The 21338-nt window shown below is 37.5% G+C and overlaps 1 protein-coding gene across 1 annotated transcript in view; it reads right to left on the reverse strand.

Moving 5' to 3' along the window:
* Positions 1-21338, reverse strand: part of LOC149222444 (universal stress protein A-like protein) — a 149624-nt gene that overhangs the window by 69718 nt on the left and 58568 nt on the right. The window contains exons 2-3 of the mRNA XM_089385448.1: positions 12623-12744; positions 12067-12185 (exon numbers count right to left, since the gene is read on the reverse strand). Coding sequence (XP_089241574.1) covers positions 12067-12185; positions 12623-12744 — 241 coding nt within the window. The remainder of the gene's footprint in view (positions 1-12066; positions 12186-12622; positions 12745-21338) is intronic.

Genomic DNA, 21338 nt, shown 5'->3' on the forward strand with positions numbered 1-21338 from the left:
TTGCCAACAAGACTGACCCACCTAGCATAAAAGCCAAATCACAAACCATACATAATAATAATAATAATATATGTTAAAATTTACATTATAAATTATATAGTTAAAAAATTATACATATAAACGTTACATAAGATTATTAACATATAATTTATAATATGTTAATGAAATATATATCTACATATATCGGTTGAATTGAATGGTGTATATATATAGAGGTTAAGTGTTATTTATTATAAATATGGTTAATTATAAGTAAATATTATAAGTTATATATTTAAAATATATATATATATATATATATATTTTTTTTTTTTTTAAATATAAAAAAATATTTATATTGTTTGTACATGTTTCCCTGCCATATCTGAATCTTGGCTTTTCAAAAAATTGACAGACCTGCATATATATATATATATATATATATATATATATATATATATATATATATATATATATATATATATATATATATATATCGATAGATATATATATTATTTTAAAATATATATATAAAAAAATATCTATATTTCTGTATTCAAACTTCTGTGATCCATAATGAATTAAGCAAAGTCTTTCGGTAGAAATCACATAAGAGAAATTTTTGGCCAACAAGTGTGGTTCATCATCAGGGTCAAAACGCGTCGGCCAAAAATTTCTCTTATGTGATTTCTACCGAAAGACTTTGCTTAATATTTATATTGTTTGTACATGTTCCCTGCCATATCTGAATCCTGGCTTTTCAAAAAACCGATGGACCCATACCCGAATCCGGATCCAAATCCATATCCGAATCTAAACCTTGGTAACTTAGTTAATTTCACGTAGTATTCATTCAAAAATCATTAAGCAATTATAAAGAAGAAAATATCAGCAATTAAAACATGAAAGAGAAGTAGAAAAAAGACCATGAAACCATGAGATAAGAGACACAGAAATTATACCTGAGATCAAGGCAAATCCTAGAAAAGGGAAAACCCAAAAAATCTTTCCTTATGAGAGAGACAGTTCAAGATTCATCAATACAATAGAAATAATCATATCAAGACAATAGCCAAACCATTAACCAAGTACAATAGAGATCCCAAGGAAAGTGCCAAGCCAGCCTTTCTTCAAATTCCAGCCTTCATATTTCAGCCTCCTCCTTTTGCTCCCAACTCCGTTGGATTAGAGTTCAACAAGAGATAGATCGATGATCAAAAGTGAGGAGAGATGTTTCCTTCATATAGACTTTAAAGTAGGGGTCGAATGGGTGCCTCTTGGGGGCCCAACCGACCTAAAATAATAGGAGGTTGAGTTAGATATATTTTGGATGTAAAATATAAATTCAAATTTTCAAATTCTTCACATGATGAAGATACCGACCATGGCTACTATGTTTCCAACACTCCCTCTTAGCCAAGGAGGTATTTATCATTGCCTCTCTCAAGATCAATCTTCCCAACCAATCATAGGTCTCACAGCCCACAGCCTAAGGAAGAGATCACAAATACAAATCTCTCTCTATCAAGATCAATCTCCCTAACCAATCCATAGGTCTCACAGCCACAGCCTAAGGGAGAGATCACAAGTCTCATCATAAGGAAAGATAGAATCAAACATGTTTCATGAATCAATATTGTTCATGAGGCCATACTCATATGCAGAGAGTCCATCTCCCTGACCAATCCATAGGTCTCACAGCCACAGCCTAAGGGAGGAATCCCTTTCTTAGTCCTCGACTTTATAGTCTCACAATCCATGACCTAAGGGAGAGAACTCATCCTTCCCAACCAAAGCATAGGTCTCACAGTTGCAACCAAAGGAAAGGAACTCAAAATCAATCTCCCCAACCAATCCATAGGTCTCACAGCACACAGAATAAGGGAGAGAATATCAAATCAATCTCCCCGAACAATCCATAGGTCTCACAGCACACAACCCAAGGGAGAGATCATGAACTCTGTGCCTTGGAACCAAGCTCCCCAGCCAGACTCACTGGTCTCCCAGTCCACAACCTAAGGGAGTGACAATCTTCTCGACCAATCCATAGGTCTCATAGTCGCAGCCTAAGGAAGATTCATGATGCTATTAATCAATGCTCCCTCTCTAAATGGATTCTCAGCCATTCCAGTCTTCTTACATAAACATCATCAACTTGCTCAACAGCAAAGAAGTAGCCATGGTGGATTTCAACACATTCTAACAACATCATTCAGTTATTCATTTAGCTTCAGCGGAGGCTTCTCACAAAACCAATTATCGGCAATAATGGTTGAATCTAGCAAACAACAATTGGCTTCTCACTAAAGCAAGCATCAACAACAATGGTCAAATACAACAAACAACAAGTGGCTTCTCACAGAAGCAGGCATCAGCAACAACGGTCGAATCTAGAAAACAACAAGTGGCTTCTCAAAGAAGCAGGCATTAGCAACAATGGTCAAATCCAGGAAACAACAAGTGACTTCTCACAGAAGCAGGCATCAACAATAGTCAAATCCAGCAAATGGCTTCTCATAGAAGTAGGCAACCTGCACATCAACAGATTTGTATGCGTTAATTGATTTCAGCACAAGATCCAATAGATCCGCAACCAACTTCACAAACCAGCTACGTTTCTAGCTTCAATGCATCAAGACCATCCATGTCATTCAAACCAACACAACACCTACAATACATCTAGTCCAGATAGAGTCAACAATCAACAACAACTTCTTCAAATTTTCCATAAGCAAGTGTCCATAGACTCACAATCCATTATGCCACAATCTCAGCAAGGATTTCACTAGGCTCGTGCCATACTTTCAATCTTACAATTCTTCAATCAACTCCCTCTTACACTGGACGAAGACGATCTCAGTTCTTATCAAAAAAACGCCTTAAATACATAGGAGATATTAAAAAAAAAAAACAGGCTCTTCTTTAGCAGATTTGGATCGTCATTAATCTTCAAGAATTCAAACCATTATGGATCAAAACATGCTTTAATCAGGTTGATCTTGTCTGCTCTCTCTAAACCCAAAGCCCATCCAATCACGAGTCTTCTTGTCACTTTTCTCTTCCATCTTTTCAACGATGCCATAGTCTTGACATATTTCATCGTATTCCTACAATCCTCACTAGGAGGCCATGGAAGAACAAACACAACCAAGCAAGGCATACAAAGACTAACTCATAATGAAACAACAATAGAAACAATCGAGAAAGCACTTAGCTCTTGAGAATGTGTCAACTCCCTCTTGATCTTAGTCTTCTTGGGTTCAATCAACTAAGTTCAATACATCAAGAAGTTAATCTCGTCCCTATCATCATCAAGGAATCCACATCATCGAGTCCATATCGTCATCAAGGAGTCCATATCATCATCATCATCATATCACCATGGAGTCCATGTCATCATCAAGAAATTGACCTTGTCCATATCATCACCATATCATCATCAAGAAGTTGACCTCATCCATATCATCACCAAGGAGTCCACATCATCGAGGAATCCACATCATCAAGAACATCAAGGAATCTATATCATCATCATAATTAAGAAGTTGTCCACATCATTATCAAGGAGTCTACATCATCATCAAGGAGTCCACATAATTAGTAAACAAAACAAAACAAAAAAAATACAAGATACTTATCTTTTGAGCACATGACAGCTCCCTCTCAATCTTTTAACCTTCATGCATCCAACCTGCACATCAACCTTATCATCAAGATGTTAAAACTTCTAGGAGCTAGGGTTTCTCTATTTAAGCAAAAGCAATCAAACCACAAGCCCAAGGCTTTCACAACTCTTTATGACTAGATAGGGTTAACAGCTGAATGGCAAGGGTTTTAAATCCAAACCCTAATGATCTTTCAAGTTTAGTATAGGGTTTACAAACCCTAGATGAGTAACGCTTATCTTCACTGTTCTAAGCATCCTTGCATTCTTTTTCAGCTTTATCATTTTCAGAATCAGCAAACCTAGGGTTTCACAATCCCTAGGGCTTCTTTGATCAAACCCTTATTAGGTTTCCAAGAAACTGATCAGACATTCAAACTTTCAAACCTTGGTGTTGCAATCTCATCAAATCTCAACCTTTCAGCAAGATATCAGGAAGTGTATTTTGCTCATAATTTGATCAACCTTTAGGCTTTAAAGAGGAATTTCAACCTCTTGATATGACTCAGCATCCAACGTCATTGAAGTGTATTTCCTTTCACTATATCATACAAAAATATTCATATAGGCTCTTATTTCTGTAGGACTTTATCTTCAGATTTAGCAGACCTTTAGAGAAGCTTCCAAGATTATTAAGATCCCAAAGCACTGTTCTAACACTATTCCTTTTATTTGTAAACTTTCAACTAGGAGACATACACTTGTATCCTCAGACTTTTAAGATATAGTTGGCATTTTTTGCTATACATATACTATATATAAGGCACATACCACTTCAGGCTCAGATTTGAATCAAACTTCCATAATTTGATTTCAAGTAGTTGAACATATTCATCAAATTTTCATGACAAATTTCGTTCTAATAACTTGTGATGGAAAGAACCAGATGAATCAAGTCAGCTTTCTTTGCAGTGTATGACATCCTTTTATGTATAGAGAAATGTCTCTTTCTAATCAATCTCAGTGCGAGGGTTATACCATAGCTCTGAATTCTCCATATAGATGATCTTGGACTTCTTCCAAAGTGATTTCCAACAGGCCTCAACATTACACAGTATAACTTTATTTGATATCAATGTTTAGCAATCCATTTTACTCTCTAACATTTTCTAATAGATATAGTTCTTCACTGGTTCCAAATTCCAATGGCACCACATATAGCCATCATACTAAGGAGAAGATTTCGTTAGAGGAGAAAGATTCTTGTCGGATTGCTTCAGAAGACAGATCGAATCTCGCACACCAAGTTATCATGAAAAAGAGTAGCAAACAATTCACAAAATAAGTGGCCAAAACATTAGAATTATAAAAGACTTATAATTTGGGCCACTGCTCAATAGCTAGATGTGCCAGTTGTATTGTAATTTGTCAATATAATCATTTGCGCCTTAAATTCACTTTATATGCCGACCATTGTGTCGATTCGCACTCAGTTCATCATATCACATATGTACATAGCCTAGGCAGAGAGATATCGATTTCCAAATGTTGTGCATCAGTTGAGTCATGGAATTATAATAGTCGTAGTCTTTTTGTTGGTCACGAACCCACAGGTTTGTTCACCCAAACATAACTCGCAAAATGACAATTTGTCAAATAGTCCACATTAAAATCTTATGCGAAGAACTTCAACGCACATCATTTCACAATATAGTGTACTTTATAAACTTCACATGTTTTCAACAAAGAAGGAAGTGCCAAAGATAGCTCGAATGAATACAACAGGAAGCTCACATGAACCATAGAACAGACAAATGACAACTGGCTCTCAGAATTTCGCACTCCTTCCTCGGAGGTTTAGTTCCTCAAGATCGCAAATGCCATAGAGAAGCTTGCACATTTTACAGAGATACAGAGAGACTCGCATGATTACACACATTACAGAGAGGTCCGCATATGAACCACAGAGAATACATTCATAGAGAGGCTTGCATATGAAAACTTGAATGAACCATTGACATCGCAGGATCACAGAGCTTGGATAGAAAGAATTCACATATATATATGGCCTCTGACTTCGTATTATTCCTCAGTATAAAATGGTTCAGACTTTGTGACCTTGTGATGTAAGGAGTTTCATATTTGTATCTGTTGACCACTATGTGTCAACTACTCATTAGCAGTACACCCCCTTTTTCGCAAAAGGGATAGCGCTTGAGCAACGTGTCCGTGCCTATCATCAACATCCCGATCATATTGTTTTGTAAACCCAGTCTGCAGAGACATAAATAATCTTAGCAGAGTTGTGTCATGTATGTAAATTGCCTAGGTGGACCTAATTTTCTAGTGATAATCTACGTTCTGCAAGGTTTTTTTGTCTCACCGATCCATGATCGGCAGAGTTTTCCTTCAGCCTAACCCCAAAGCCGGAATGAATTTTGTCATTAGAATCCTAGTGTGTTGATCTGCTAGATTATATTTGATTGCAGAACTGAGTGGTCTATGAGGGTCTATGTCAAATGGGTTTTCCCCTTTGAGATGTAAAATTGTAAAAGTCATAATGCAAAGTGTCTTGAGGGTTAGAAAATGTTTTAATCCCCTCATAAGTCCTAAGTCCTAGGTCCTAGGTGATTTTCCCAAAGGCTAAGTTCGAGGATCCATTTAAAAATAAAAATAAAAATATAAAAGATATAAATAATTAAAAAATTAAAAAATAAATAAATAAATAAAATAAAAATTTTAAAAAATAATAAAATAATATATAAAATAATAATTTTGAGTAAATAAATGCATAAATTCAATTTTTTAATATATTAAAATGCATTTAAAAATTCGACAGATGAGATTAAAAGATGTTTTGATCCTCATCGACGGTCGAGATTAGTTTGACATGGATCACTCGAACTAGCTGTTGGGAATTTTTCCTTTAAATAGGGTGCTAGGGGTCATTTGAGATCAGATTTGATCTGAGAGTCTGGTGCTAAAGAAAGCTCTCTTGTAGTCATTTTTTGTGCAATAAAGAAAGACTTTGGGGTTAAAACTCTTGTTGGTGTTACTCTTCTGGAAATGCTGTAAGATCTTTTATTCTTTTTGCATAATTTTATTTTCAGCTATTGATTTTAGCTTGATGAAGATTGATTCAGGCACAGGTATCTTGTCTAATCTCTAGGGTTTGAATGATAGTTTAGATTCTGAAATATAATGGCAGGTATCTCCATTTGATGTGGATTTCACTAGCGTTTTTCCCTCTATATTAATGGTTGATTGTAAGCTGTGCAGGAAATCTTAGTTTTGAGTTTACCAGGCGTTAGGGGAAGTTCTCGGCTGAACCAACCAACTCCCAGGTTGTGTTTTCTGAAAGAGCCCAACTAGTTCTTGATCCTGGGCTTATCATTCGAAATTTTTTTCATGAATGCATGCAGGGTTTTCTAAAGTGTCTCAAATTAAAATTAAATTCTGATAATATTACTGGGATTATTGACAAATCTGGCTGCTAAAGAGCCTTAGATCTGTAAATACTGTAATTTTGTCGCTGGTTTGTAGGGTTTTATTTTTAATCCTTGCATATATTTTCTGGGTTTTTGCTTTCCCATTGCAGGTTGCAGGTCTGAGAAGAAATTTTTTTGTGTGAAGCCAGATCTGGCCCCAGAAAATAGCCTTTGCAGGTGCATCGTTTTTGCAATCCAGGGTTTTAAATTTTTATCTGGAGAAAAGTCTCCAAGGATTTCATAAATAAATCTGGGACAAATTTAATCTGGAATTTTTGGGGGTTTCATTGAGCTGCGATCTTCTTTGTTGCCCAGAATTATTTTCAGGTTTATTTTACCTTGGGTTTTGTTCCTCATGCAGCTATCTCATTTCCTCAACGCTGCTGCAATCACATTTTCCCTTTGGACTCCATTCTCCCAGCCTAGAAAAGGCATTTTGCTATCACGCTGCCCAACTTTATTGCAAGCTTGATCTATGCGGTCTTCATAATTGCTGAAAGCGCTGGGCACTCATTCACGCAGCCTTCTATCTCTGCATTCAACCTACAGCTTGATCCCCGCTGCCTGCGTGGTTTCCTCAGTTCTGCCCTTCGATTTGCCTGCCTTTTTCCCTTCCTGCGCAGTTTCAGCTCCATCTTGTCTGAGTTTTGGTCCCTTCTTCAAAGCAAAAAAAAAAAAACCCGCTCTCTTTTCCCTCTCGCCATAATCAAATCCAAAACGCAGTTATTCTTTGTATTACTGCTAGCGGCACCCTCACGCAGTCACCTGTGCGTTTACCTCTTCACGCTGCATTTCTTCTGCGTATTCCATTGTTGTTTGCTGCACCCTTCTGCCATCCTTTTCTCCTGCGGGCTTCATTACCTTCACCAAATCCTGCAGTCGCCCCTCCCGTTGCAGTTGTCTCTTCTCGCAGCTCCATTTCCCTGCCTTCAACGAGTCTGTTCAAGCACCCTTCCGCAGCCTCCTTGGACCATCGACAGAACCTGCTAACTCGCAAACATAGACAGCGTTTTGATATATATCACTGTGTTAGGTTTAGTACAGTTCATTCGTATTTTTCTTTTACAGGTTGATATAATTTTTATTTTTTTTAAGTTAAGACTTCAGGTTTATTAAAATTTCAAATTAAGTTTTGTTCCTTTTTTTTTATGATTTCAATTTTATAAAAAAAAAAAAAAAAAAAAAAAAAAAAAACTTTTATTTTAGATTTAGATTAGTTCAATATTTGATTTTTTTAGCTAAGTTGTAGTTTTAGACTGATTAAATTTTGTTTTAGTTTTAGATTTTAAAATGAAATTGTTAGTTTTAGATTTTAGTTTTATTTTTATTTTTAAATTTTGAATCTTTATAAAAAATATGAAAATCGATTTTGTGTTTTAAATTAGATTTTATTTGGATGGTAAGTTTTGTTCCAAAAATCATAAAAAATATAAAATATAAAAAAAATCATAAAATATAAAAAATAATAATAAAGGAACTAAAAATTTCTTTTAATTTAGATTTGATTTTAATTTTTTTATTTTTTTTTAAGATTATAGTCTGAATGTAGTTTAGCTTAGTTTAAGTTTGATTCAAAAAAAAAAAAAATCAATAAATAAATAAATAAATATTTTCATAAAAATTAAAAAATCATAAAAAGTTTTAAATTTTAGATTTTAATAGGTTCTTATTTTGTTTAGGTTTATTTGATTTTAGGATTAAATTTTAAAAATTTTAAGTTTCATTTAGTTTAGTTTAGTTTAGAATAGTTTTAAGCTTCATTTATTTTAGTTTTATTAAGATTTTAGTTTTGTTTTATTCTTAGAAAATTAAAAATAAAAATATTTAAAAAATAAAAAAAAATTGAAAAGGCTTAGCCAAAAATTGAAAAATTCATTTTTGATGTCTCTATGTTCCATTTCTCTATAGTTAAATGCACTTAATGTTTTGAAGTTAGCTATGTGAAAGTGATAATTAGTCAACATTTAAATTTAATGATCATTTAAACCATTTAATTTTTCTTGAAGTTTAATTGCTGGATCATTATTAAGGCGTTGTGTATTTGTTGAAAATATTACATCGCTTGAGTTATTTGATGATAAATGATTGTTTTACATGGTTCATATTCCTACAACATTTAACAAATAATCATCATTAACTCCATAAGGCACTGGTACATTATTCATAAAATCAATTAAGTGCTTGTTTCTCCTCGTGTCTCCCAAACCAACTGGTCCACAGTTGGTCATCCATTGTCCCATAGGGTCTACCCCCCTTAGCCGTGGAAGATAGGCTTAAACGGAGAGATCGGGGATCAGGGTGACAACCCCCAGTCTGAGCATTGTCGTGACAATCTGTGCGACAACAATATCCAACCAAGACTATTAAAGAGCCTCAGATATGCGGACTTATTTGTTGCTCCTCAATAAGGGTTTCGATCCTCTTTTAAGCCACTTTATCATCTCGACCAATTCATCAAAATGTATGCCCAAAATTTTAGATTTTCTCCACAGTCCTTCGATGATGGAATTAAAAGAAGCTTGCACAAACCTTCAGCTCTTACTCTCCAAAAATAAGAATATATCACAGGTATTTAACCCGGAAATAAGAGTAAATTCGGATGCCTCTTTCACGACTGCTCTTCAACCGACTCTGATACCATGTTGATTTTCTAGGGCACAGGCTAGAAATATTTTTTCTTCAACATGATAACTACTTCCAATGATCAGTTAGGCATTAAATTCACATAGTATTCATTCAAAAATCATTAAGCAGTTATACAGAAGAAAATATCAACAATTAAACCATGAAAGAGCAGTAGAAAAATGACCATGAAACCATGAGACAAGAGACATAGAAATTAGGCCTGAGGCCAGCGCAAGACCCATAAAGGGGAAAACCCAAAAATCATTCCTTATGAGAGAGAGAGTTCAAGATTCATCAATACATCAGAAATAATCATATCAAGACAAAAGCCAAACCATTAACCAGGTACAAGAGAGATCCCAAGCAAAGTGCCAAGCCTTCCTTCCTTCATATTTCGGCCTCCTCCTTCTACTCCCAACTTCGCTGGATCAGAGATCAACAAGAGATAGATCGATGATCAAAAGTGAGGAGAGATGTCTCCTTTATATAGACTTTAAAGAGGGGATCAAATGGGTGCCCCTTGGGGGGCCAGCCGACCTAAAATAATAGGAGACCGACTTAAATATATTTTGGAGGTAAAATATAAATTCAAAGTTTCAAATTCTTCACATGATGAAAATACCGACCATGGCCACTATATTTCCAACATCTTGGAGGCCATTTGTAGAAGCTCTAGAAGCATTTATTGAAGTAGATCTTGCAGCAATATGTGAAGCATTGTTCGAGCAGTATTGGAGACATCCTTGAAGCATTGTTGGAGAAATCTTTCAAGCCCTGTTGAAGAAGCCTTTGGAAGACTTAAAGCGGCATTGAAGCTACCTTGAAGGATTGAAGTAAATTGAGAGGGTTGGAGCCCTAGAGGATTGGAATCCTCATTCAAGGTTGGAGCCTTGAGAAAGACCAGGTTGGAGCCTGGATTTAAAATTGAAGATTGGAGTCCTCATACAAGGTTGGAGCCTTGTAAGAGACTAGGTTGGAGCCTGTATTTGGAGTTGAGGATTGGAGTCCTCATTCAAGGTTGGAGCCTGTATTTAGAGTTGAGGATTGGAGTCCTCATTCAAGGTTGGAGCCTTGAAAGAGTCAAAGATTTTGTTGTACAAATTGAAGCTTGAGTTTTTGTATAAGAGGATTGGAGTCCTCATTATCCTCATTATTTTCATTAATAAAATTAAATTTTTTGTTGTACATCTTCTGTTCTGGTTTAACCAGTGATCTTAATTGGCATAATTTAACAATTGCAAAGAAATACTGATTCAACCCCCCCCCCCTCTCTCACTTTTTCCAACATGTTCATCCTTCACGATGGGTTTACATTGTTTAACATAATTTAATTTTGTGTATCTATAACATTTTCAGAATTGAAGTACTGTATATGACCTAGAAGACCCGAAATATGACTGCTTTCAAGATTCAGCAGGAGAAAGGTCAAAAGGTCGTGCAGAATGTGTAGTTATATTTGTTATAATGTTTGGAGACATCCACAAGGCCACTACAAACTTGGATTCAAGTTCTTTTATGATCAACAAAGTCTTTTTAGAGACTCGCAGCTTTTACCCATCACAAGAAAGGGAGCAGGGCCTCCAAGGTAAAGACAAGGAAGGTGAAGCCCACATAATAATAAAATCCCACTATTCCCACTAGTAAGGCCAACATTAGGAGGAATTGCATCATGGAGTATAATTGCAGAGTGATAGGTGAGGAAATTCTCAAGCTCTTCAAGCTAAAAGTGTGTTTCTTTGTAAGGATGACTGGAAATGTACCATCCTACCAGGCCCAAACAGGTGATGAAAGAGATGCCAGGAAGAAAAAAACAGATCAAAATGTACATTCGTCACTCAACACATTAGGTTACCCAAACTTCTAATGCTACTAGCCCTGACTTCAAAAGGCATGTTTGAGATTATGGATTGTGCAGTTAACAGGGATGATGTCACATACAGTTTTGTCTTGTAATATATACGAGGATAAATGCATTTAATCAGCCACTATTGTCTTATATGAGACTGAGGCCTCTTCAATGGGACACTTTGTCATACTCTAGAACATTAGACCATGATAGCACACAAAGATGTTTTGAAGTGCTTTTCATACCACACTTCTTGTTGTAGCTACTTGTACCCTTTCGAATTTATAAAGCTATTATACGCTCCTATAGAACAGCATAGTGATGACTAGGAAACAAAGGAAACCAGAAAACAGGTGAACTGCTTACGAAGGTGCCATGTTAACATAAAATTTAGTGTGAGAATAGTTTTTATATTCAAAATGAAAGAAGGAATACCTGAAGATGCAACAAAAGAAAATTTATATTCAGTTTAGTCAGGCTATAAAATCAGAGATGCAAAATCATTAATTGGCCTTTTAGGTTACCTCTGTACAGGTCCAAGACCGCGACTTCCAATAATTAAAATGTCTGGATGTATTTTTTTCACTTCATGACAAATTTGTTCCTTTGGATCTCCTTTTCTAATCCATCCTTCGCATGGAACCTAACATAGTAGACAAAATCTTTAGATTGGAATATCATTCAAGCATAAAAAGGAAATTGCAACAAAGTTAGCATTGAAAGTCGTTTAATGGCTGACATTTAATTACACTGTAATGGACACAATTCCCAAGTCAGAGAACCCATGAATATAATTAACAGAAAATATAAAAGAAAAACAAAATGATGACTAAAAGAATCAAACTTGATCCACTGTACTGGCAGCTACCGTTAATACAGAGGATTGAAAAATTGAACTCAACAATGATATGACACAGAGGTGCGAAAAGAAAAAAAACCATTTCATCAATCTAAACGTCCATAATATATATTTCACCTTATATTAGACATCTAGTTTTCACATTCAAATAACACCATTCCTAAAAAAGTAATCCAGTTCAAAACTGGTCACTGATGGAAGTAGTAAAAAATTTTGCATACCCCAATTTCGTGGCAGCGTCTGATGAAACTTTCCAATAGATGAAGCCCTCTTATCTTTTCCCTATTCTTTAAGTTTTTAAAATCATCAGGTGAGGCATAAATGCTATCCATATCATCAAATCCTACATCACAATGTCATAGAAATCCATTATATCATTGTAGCAAACTAATCTTATTTAGCAGGTGCAATTCTATACTAAGAACCAATTGGCAGCTTCCAAATATGGGACCAGTATCAGAACACATTGTAATTTGTAAACAATTCAAGACCCTAACGATCAAACAATTTGGCAATGATCTTGACCACCCTTAAACAGATATTTATTGACAATGGTGATAAACAGGTCTATGGTCAGTATCTTCATCGAAATTGTGATTTAACGAAGCTTTTGACCGCTCTTAAACAGATGCTGATTGGCAATGGTGATAAACAGGTCTTTTGTCACTGTGTCAGTACATCTATTGAAATTTGTTCTAGAAAACTAGCAATGGCAATACTAATATAAACTTCAGAAGCATGACACGATACGAAGATATAAATAATTTGAAACATATATTCTTCTCTTACCAGATTCAAGAGATGATCTAGTTTGCATAGAATGTTGTAACAACAGTCTCACCAATGCTACGTTGAATGAAACTTTTGAGTTAACGGGGGATTTAATAAACATATATATATTTTAAATTAGTAAATTATCAGGAAATTTAAAATGAATTATTATCAAAATGATGGATGCCATCATCGAAGGAGGAATCCCAGATCCTTACGTTAGAAAGAAAATAAACCCCAATATATTAAAAACAAAACAAAACAAAGCCCACAGAAGGAATGAAAATGCCGACAGAAAAATATTGTATGGATTGAAATTGCCCAGATTTTTAACCCCAACAAATTAAACAAAACAAAAAAACCACCTAAGGAAAGAAATTGCTAACAGAAAACTATCATATGGACAGGAAATAGGCAGAAGAATGGCATTTATGGTGTGCATGGGTGCATGGATGGGGTGGATCTCCCTTAATGTCGACATTGTCATTGTAACATCCAAACCAGGCATTAAATGATTTTTATAACAGTATTGAGGGAAACAACTTTAAATGCAACATTAATGGTAGCCAATAGAGGAAAGAGGTTCAGAGCGTAGCCAGAATAGAACCCTGACTTAGCCAAAAAGTGGTACTGCAGTGAGTCGAGTTATAGAGTAGGGAAGAACCCGAGAACAGTCTGGTTATCAACACCAACAAGAGTGGTTAGTGTTACCCACCACTTTGTGGGTGATACCCATAGGGAAAACAAAATCCCCTAGATGGTCCTCAGCCGGCAGCCAGCATCCCCAGAGAGCTCGATGTGCCACTATATCCGCCACCTAAGCCAACCATGTGGTCCCTCGCCCATCTGTTATAATCGTATGTTTGAAGCTAGTGTAACGACCTATTTATAAAAATAATATTAAATAAATTTTAATAAATAAATTATATTAATCAAATTAATAAAATAATAAAAATAAACTAATGATAAAGTATTTTTATATATAAGTCTAACCTTTATATTAAAATAAAATCAGAAAAAGGAAGTTAATTAAAAATCAATATACTTTGTTTTAAAAAGAAATATACATGACACGACATGGGAAGGGTGTCATGAGGAAATGAAGCGGTGGGTGCTAGAGGAAGGACGGTCACCGCCAAGAATCAGTTTATAAACCAGAAGAATTTGGAAAGGTGGATGGGAAGGAAGAAGGAAGAACGAAAGGGATACGGAAGAAGTAAACTTGAGTTACCAACGGAAGGAGAGCTGGTTGTTCTGAGATTTCTGGGCACGGGGGACAGTCTACTTCAACTGAGAAGCTTACTGGACTGAGCAGCGAGGTTCTGCTCAGTTTGGCAGGGTGGTTTCGGTCTTTTGGTAACACAGCAGGAGCAGGAGTCGCGACAGAGCAGACAGGTTGGTACTCAATAGAAGAATAGATAATTTGTATTTTATATTTGTGAGTAGAAATGTTGTTAAACTCTATTAAATATCGAATTGAAAGGCTTCAAAGTTTACTGAACATGAATTTGTTAGACCTTGTTAAATTCTGAATTTACAGTTCTTACAGCTAGGCCTTCCAACCCCAAAGGTATGGCTTTTCATTGAGTATTTTTGTATTTTTGTTTACTTATCATGAACACTTTTGGGTGTGGATTAGTGGGGGGATTTAGCAGAAAGAGTGGGCTAGGTCTGTACTCTCGTATCCTCTGCCCAATTTGATGGTTAACCTTGTATCCTAGTCCCATGGGATCTCCTTTACTAGCTACTAGCTTTAGAGATGGCACTACATGGGAAAACTTGATTTTGGTTGCATGGTCCCACTTCCCGACACCATCTACATCACCTCCCCTTGCTTATTGTAACCCCATTCATCACTTTTCCCATCCGGGTCCACATTTGTCCATTGGGCCCACAAGGAATTAGCTTCCCCCTCCCCTTGTCTGCACCTTGGGTCGGGCCTAGAACAATGCCCGAAGGTTGATGCAACTAAAAAGAAAATAAAAAGCATATTTTGGCCACTCTCAACAGGAAATGTACCACAAAATGCAAAAGATGGTTGGGACATACATATTTAGCACATGGGCAAAAGCCGAAAATGAGCTTTACCCCTATCATTATGGCCATCACCTTGGTTTCTATGGTCCCTCATATTGACCCCTTTCATCATTAAGGAACCCATGATTGTCCCAACCTCTGGTGGGCAATGAACTACCCCACCTTAAGGGGGTAATCACTGTTATATCCTACACATCTTGTTCTCATCCCTTAGAGCCCCGAGCAGTTATGAAGAAAAATCAATCAAAGGCAAAAGACATATGAGGAAGGGTGGAAAAACAAAAGCCTGGGTAACTCATGTACCACGATTGCTCCCTCCTACACTCATATACCCAAGTGTGGGCGTCCCCCATTATAGCTACCCTTGTATTGTGGCATGTGGCTTGGAGCCTTCACCCGATCCCCACTCCATTCCATCACCATATCACATGCCACCTACCACTTGATGGATGTACCATGGATATGTCACCACCTTTAAAGGCTAAAACCACCTAATAGAGTCATTGGTTAAACCCTTAATAAGCTTGTAGACACCTGTACATGCCAAATGTGATGTTCCTTTTTTTGGTGTTCCTTATGGCATGGTTAAGATGGACTTTCCAGGTTGGAGGCAGGCAGGTCAAAGGTGCAGGTTTACTTCATCAGTGGGCCCAAGGGCTTTTGGAGATGTTTTATGGGATCTGAATGAGTTCACTATCCATATTCCATCATCAAGATTGATTCCGCACAGCTTGCTCCTTGTTCCATTGCATTTTGATAATTCTCAAAAAACAGGGATATTATTGTGCCTAACTCAAATAATTATGCTTAAAGTGACATTCCGAGAGGAATACTTGACGAAACACCTTAGTGTAATAGCTCATTGGAACCGAAACAAGAAGATCTAAAGAAGGGGTTGGTTAGAAGTGATTTTCAGTGGCCTAAGGAGACGTGGTGGCCAATTTACCATTTTGCCACATTAAAAAGATATTTTAATTGAAATAAAAAGAGAAAAAAAGTGCTCAATGATTAAAATAATAACAAAATATGAGTTTCTAGAGGGGTCCATCAAATCTATAAAAAGAGGAGGAGGAATCCATTACATGACATCTTGGATTATTGATATTTTCTATTGATGAGGATTGGGGAACCTAGTTCCCAACTTCTCTAGCCCCCGGACGGAAACCCTCGGGTATGTTGTTGAGTGTTGGACGAAAACCCAACTCTCCTTGAGGAGACTTCATCCGGGAGTTTCATAGAGCTTCAGGGATATTGGAGTCAGGATCATTCAGGTCCTCAATTGGTGCTTCATCGTCTTTCAGTTGATTCAGTGGAGGTTGTTGTTGGAAGGAGGATGTAGCCGTTGTGGAGTTTTGAGAGATCAGAATCAACATAGCAGCGAAATATTTGGAGGTCCACTCAGCGATCATATTTTCTATTTTGTCTCAGATAATTCCATTTGTACTTTGCATGATATATTATAATAAATGAATTTGAATCATGCGAAAAATTCTAAACATAAATTCTATTACTGTAGCAACTGATTTATTTTACCTACTTATTTTCCAATAGGTTATTTACGAAATCCCTTCAGTAAATATTGAAATAAATTCTACTGCGGATATCACAACAGTATACAGAAACAAATACATGCACAAGAATCAAACATATCAACACAGTTATTTTGGACAATTATCCTCGGAAAAACCCAATGCGAGAAAACCCGTGCAGCAGAGGAGGATTTTATTAATCAACTTCCTTAAGTACAACTAGGGTGCCAAACTGGCTTACCCAACAGAGATAACCACACGGCAGTAATACCACAAAAAATCCTTCGGCGCTTCCCCTAGGCTCAATGTCAGTCCAGCTAGCCTCTGCGTAGCTCCCAGACCCTCTGCGTCAGCACTCTGCCTCACTGCGTTAGCACATGGCCTCTATGCGTCACTCACGCAGGCCCTCTAGTCACTGCGCAATCCAACTGCCTCTGTGTCTTTCTGATTGGCTCTATGTCTGCCTCTCTAATCTCTACGGTGATCCTCCGGCACTATCCCTGCCTCTTTGTTATGTACTCGCTGCCTTTCACTGCAACCCAGACCACCAGTTCGAATTTCTCAGCAAACCTCGTTCCAGAAATCAAACTAACAGGTCTCCCCTAGTGTTTTTCCAACTGACTCTCAAGCCTCCTCTTATACTTTTCCTGTTGATGAATCAACGGCCGAGATTAAGTCCCTAATCAACAGCTAAGATTAAAATAGACTTGATTTTCATCTCTTAGAAGCTTCTCCTCCTTATCTTTATTAATACCCATTAATATTTTTATTTTCCTAAGTTTAGACTTAGGAACTCATTAAAAATATTAATTATTTCAATAACTCCTCATCCAGATGGAATTTTCCAAAACAATTATGGGTCTTGGAGATCTCATGTGCTTTAGCCTCTCCACCAATTCTCATGGCTAGAGCACATCCGATGCTACCCCAAATCAACACTCTCTTTTAGCGAGGAATGTGCTCTAGTAATGTTCCACCACTAAACATCACCCTGATCATCTGACACCGGTACCTGTGTTGATGCTTGGCCTGTTGCCCAACATCCTCTACATTGTTGCCTCCTGTACTGCTGCCCATGGCTTCCACCACTGCCACTGCTACATTTGTACTGCAGCTCCCTCCGCATCCGTGTTGTTGCTGGTCCTTCCTCCCAACACTGCGTTTTCACTGCAACTCTCTCTCAAATGCTACATCATGTTGCCCATAGCACTGCTAACTGTTGCACTGCAACACTTGACACATATCAATTTCTGCTACTAAAATGGATTCTTTATCATCCCCATCTTCTCCCTGAAATAAACAAACTTTGTTCTTCCAAGAGCCTTGGTAAGGATGTGTGCCACCTATTCTCCTGTAGGAGTGTAGCTCAACTGTATAGCTTATCGTTGGACAGTCTATGACAAAGTGACACCGAATATCAATGTGTTTTGACAAATCATGAAATATTGGATTCTCAGAGAGCTTGATGCAACTCTGATTATCACACATGGTCCTGATCGCTTCCATCCTTCTTCTGAATAGGTTCACAAGCAATTTTCTAAGCCATATGGCTTCGCACGAAGCTGTGCTAGCGGCCATATATTATGCTTCAACTGAGCTCAGAGCCACGGATTTTTATTTCCTACTGCACCAGGAGGTCATCCCCGATCCAATGTTGAAACAGTACCCAGAGGTAATTTTCCGATCTACTGAACTTCCAGCCCAATTTGCATCAGTAAACCCACTCAATCTGATATCATTACGTCTGGTGTACAAGAGTCCATAATCGACTATTCCCTGTATATCTCTGAGAACATGTTTGGCTGCTGCCCAATGAGCCCTCTTCAGTTCCACCACGAACTGACTGAGGGTGTTGACAGCGTAACAAATGTCTGGTTTGATATTGACCAGATACATCAAGGACCCTATGAGCTGCCTGTATAAGGTGGGATCAACATCTTTGTCTTCTGATGCATCAATTTTCTTCCAGTTGGTGATCATTGGAGTAGCCATCGGCCTACAATCCTGCATCTCTTCAAGATCTCTATAGTATATCTCCCTTGTCCAAGGAAGATTTTACCCTTCTTCCGCCAAACTTCCAACCCCAGGAAATAATGCATTTGTCCCAAATCCTTCATGTCAAATTCGGTGGCTAGATTCTTCTTGCGGTTCTTGATGAGCCTGGATGATCCTATCAAGAAGAGATCATCCACATATAATACTAGGACTAGAGGCTCATTCTCTACAACTAGATAGTAGAGATTTGGATCTGCATCACTCTTGAAGAACCCCATCTTCTGCAAGTAGCCATCAATTCGACCATACAACGCTCTAGGTGCCTGTTTGAGCCCATACAAGGCTTTCTTCAATCTGCATACATGAGACTTCTTCTCATGTGTCTCAAAGCCTTCTCGTTGTTCAATGTATACTTCCTCTTCTATCACTCCATTCAAGAATGTCGTTTTGACATCCATTTGATGAATCTCCCATCCCATCTGTGCTGCAAGAGATATCACGGTTCTAGTAGATGTATACCTGGCTACTGGGGCGAATGTCTCTTTGTAGTCTATTCCTTCCTTCTGAGCATACCCCTTAGCCACAAACATGGCTTTGTATTTTTCCACACTGTCATCTGCAGCGTATTTAATCTTGTAGATCCATCTCGAACCTACCATTGATCTATCCTGAGGCCTAGGCACTACTTCCCAGACATCATTCATCATTAGAGAGTTGTATTCCTCTACCATTGCATCCATCCAAACTTGATGTTGAGCGGCCTCTTGAAAACTGGAAGGCTCCCCATCCTGAGCTACTAAGGCCTAATATCTATCTGGTTGTCTTCGCTCCCTTTTATTGTTCCTTGGTGCATGGATGAAATCTTCTGCATCCCGCAGAATCTATCGAAGTTCCTAGCTCATTCTTCCCCTAGTAGTGGGTGCATATGTTAGCTCCTCCTCTTTCTGTGATTCCTCCTGTTCTAAAAGAGAATTCTTGGTACTGGCTTCCGTTGGTTGAAGTGGTTGGACAACAACTCATCTTTTGACTGCTCCTCGAAAGGCATTTCTCGAGATTTTTTGAAAGCCCTAGGTCTTCCATGAACTTCACATCTCGTCGAACTACTACCTTCCTGCTCCCTGGAAGATAGATTCTATATGCCTTAGCGTTCTCGCTATATCCCACCAGATATCCTTTCTCTGCAGTTTGATCTAACTTCTTCCTCTTCTCTTCTGGTATACGGCAATATGCTAAACTCCCAAATATCCTGAAATGACTAACTTCAGACATCTTCCCAGTGAAGACTTTCTCTGGAGTAATTTTGCCCAATGCCCTAAGAGTAGTTTTATTCTGGACATAGATTGTCGTGTTGCATGCTTCTGCCCACAAGAATTTTGGTATATCTTGATCATACATCATGGCCCTAGCTGCTTCCACGATAGTTCTGTTCCTCCTTTCTGCTACTCCATTCTGCTCTGGATTGTAAGGAGTTGTCCACTCTCTTTTGATGCCCTCCCTAGCGCAAAAATCGGTGAAGTCCTTGTCGACATATTCTCCACCATTGTCTAAGCGCAAAACTTTTATTTTCTTTCCTGACAAATTCTCAACTAGAGCCTTGAACTCTTTGAATCGACAGAAAACCTCGTCCTTGGTTTTTAGAAAATAAATCCAAGTTTTCCTGGAATGGTCATTGATGAGTGACGAAGTATTCGGCACCACTAAGAGCTTTTGTGGACATCAGTCCGCAAATATCTTAGTGTATCATCCTAGTACACTCTTGGCCATATTTTTACTTCTAGGAAACGTTTCTTTGGCATACTCGCCCAGAGCACATCCTCTGCATACATCATCTCGTTCTGTACTAAGATCTGGAACTCCTGTTACAGTTTTCCTGAGAATTCTCAGAGCCCCATGGTGCAAATGTCCCATCCTTCTGTGCCATAGTTCATTCAAATCCTTGTCTCCATTACTGTCTATCAATGCCATTAGCGATTCTAGCTGCAACCTATACAACTTGTTACTTCTGATTCTAATTTGTACTTTCTTTTTCCAACTCCGGCGTTTGACATATACTTTCTCCTTAATAAAGAAAACATCATAGCCTTTGCTTTGAAGTTTTGATACGGAAAGTAAATTCATCCCCAGTCCTGGCACATGCAGCACATTGGTAGCTCAGAACCGCTCTCCCGTTTCTATTTGAAAAACTATGGTACCCTTCCCTACTGGAGTACATTTTGCTTTATTCCCCATGGTGATCTGAAAATTCATTTTTTCCTCCTGATAATCTAAGAAACATTCCCAGATTCCTATCATATGCCAGGAGGCTCCACTGTCTATATACCATACCTCCAATGATGCAGAGCTTGTGACGCAAACAACTTCTTCCAATCTAGAAGCCAGCATAGAGAAATCGAAATTTCTGTCTCTTGTGCAATTTTCTGAAAATCTGAACGAGTCTCCTGACATAGATGCCTCTGCATCATGATCTTGACCCATAATTGATTTTCCCTTCCTGTCTCTGATTCTTTGCTCTGATACCATGTGAAAAATTCTAAACAGAAATTCTATTACTGCAGCAACTAATTTATTTTACCTACTTATTTTCCAATAAGTTATTTACGAAATC

This window comes from Pinus tabuliformis, chromosome Q, assembly GCF_031772625.1.
Source record: "Pinus tabuliformis cultivar Carrire ecotype Pingquan chromosome Q, CPIR1, whole genome shotgun sequence".
Classification (NCBI taxonomy): domain Eukaryota; kingdom Viridiplantae; phylum Streptophyta; class Pinopsida; order Pinales; family Pinaceae; genus Pinus; species Pinus tabuliformis.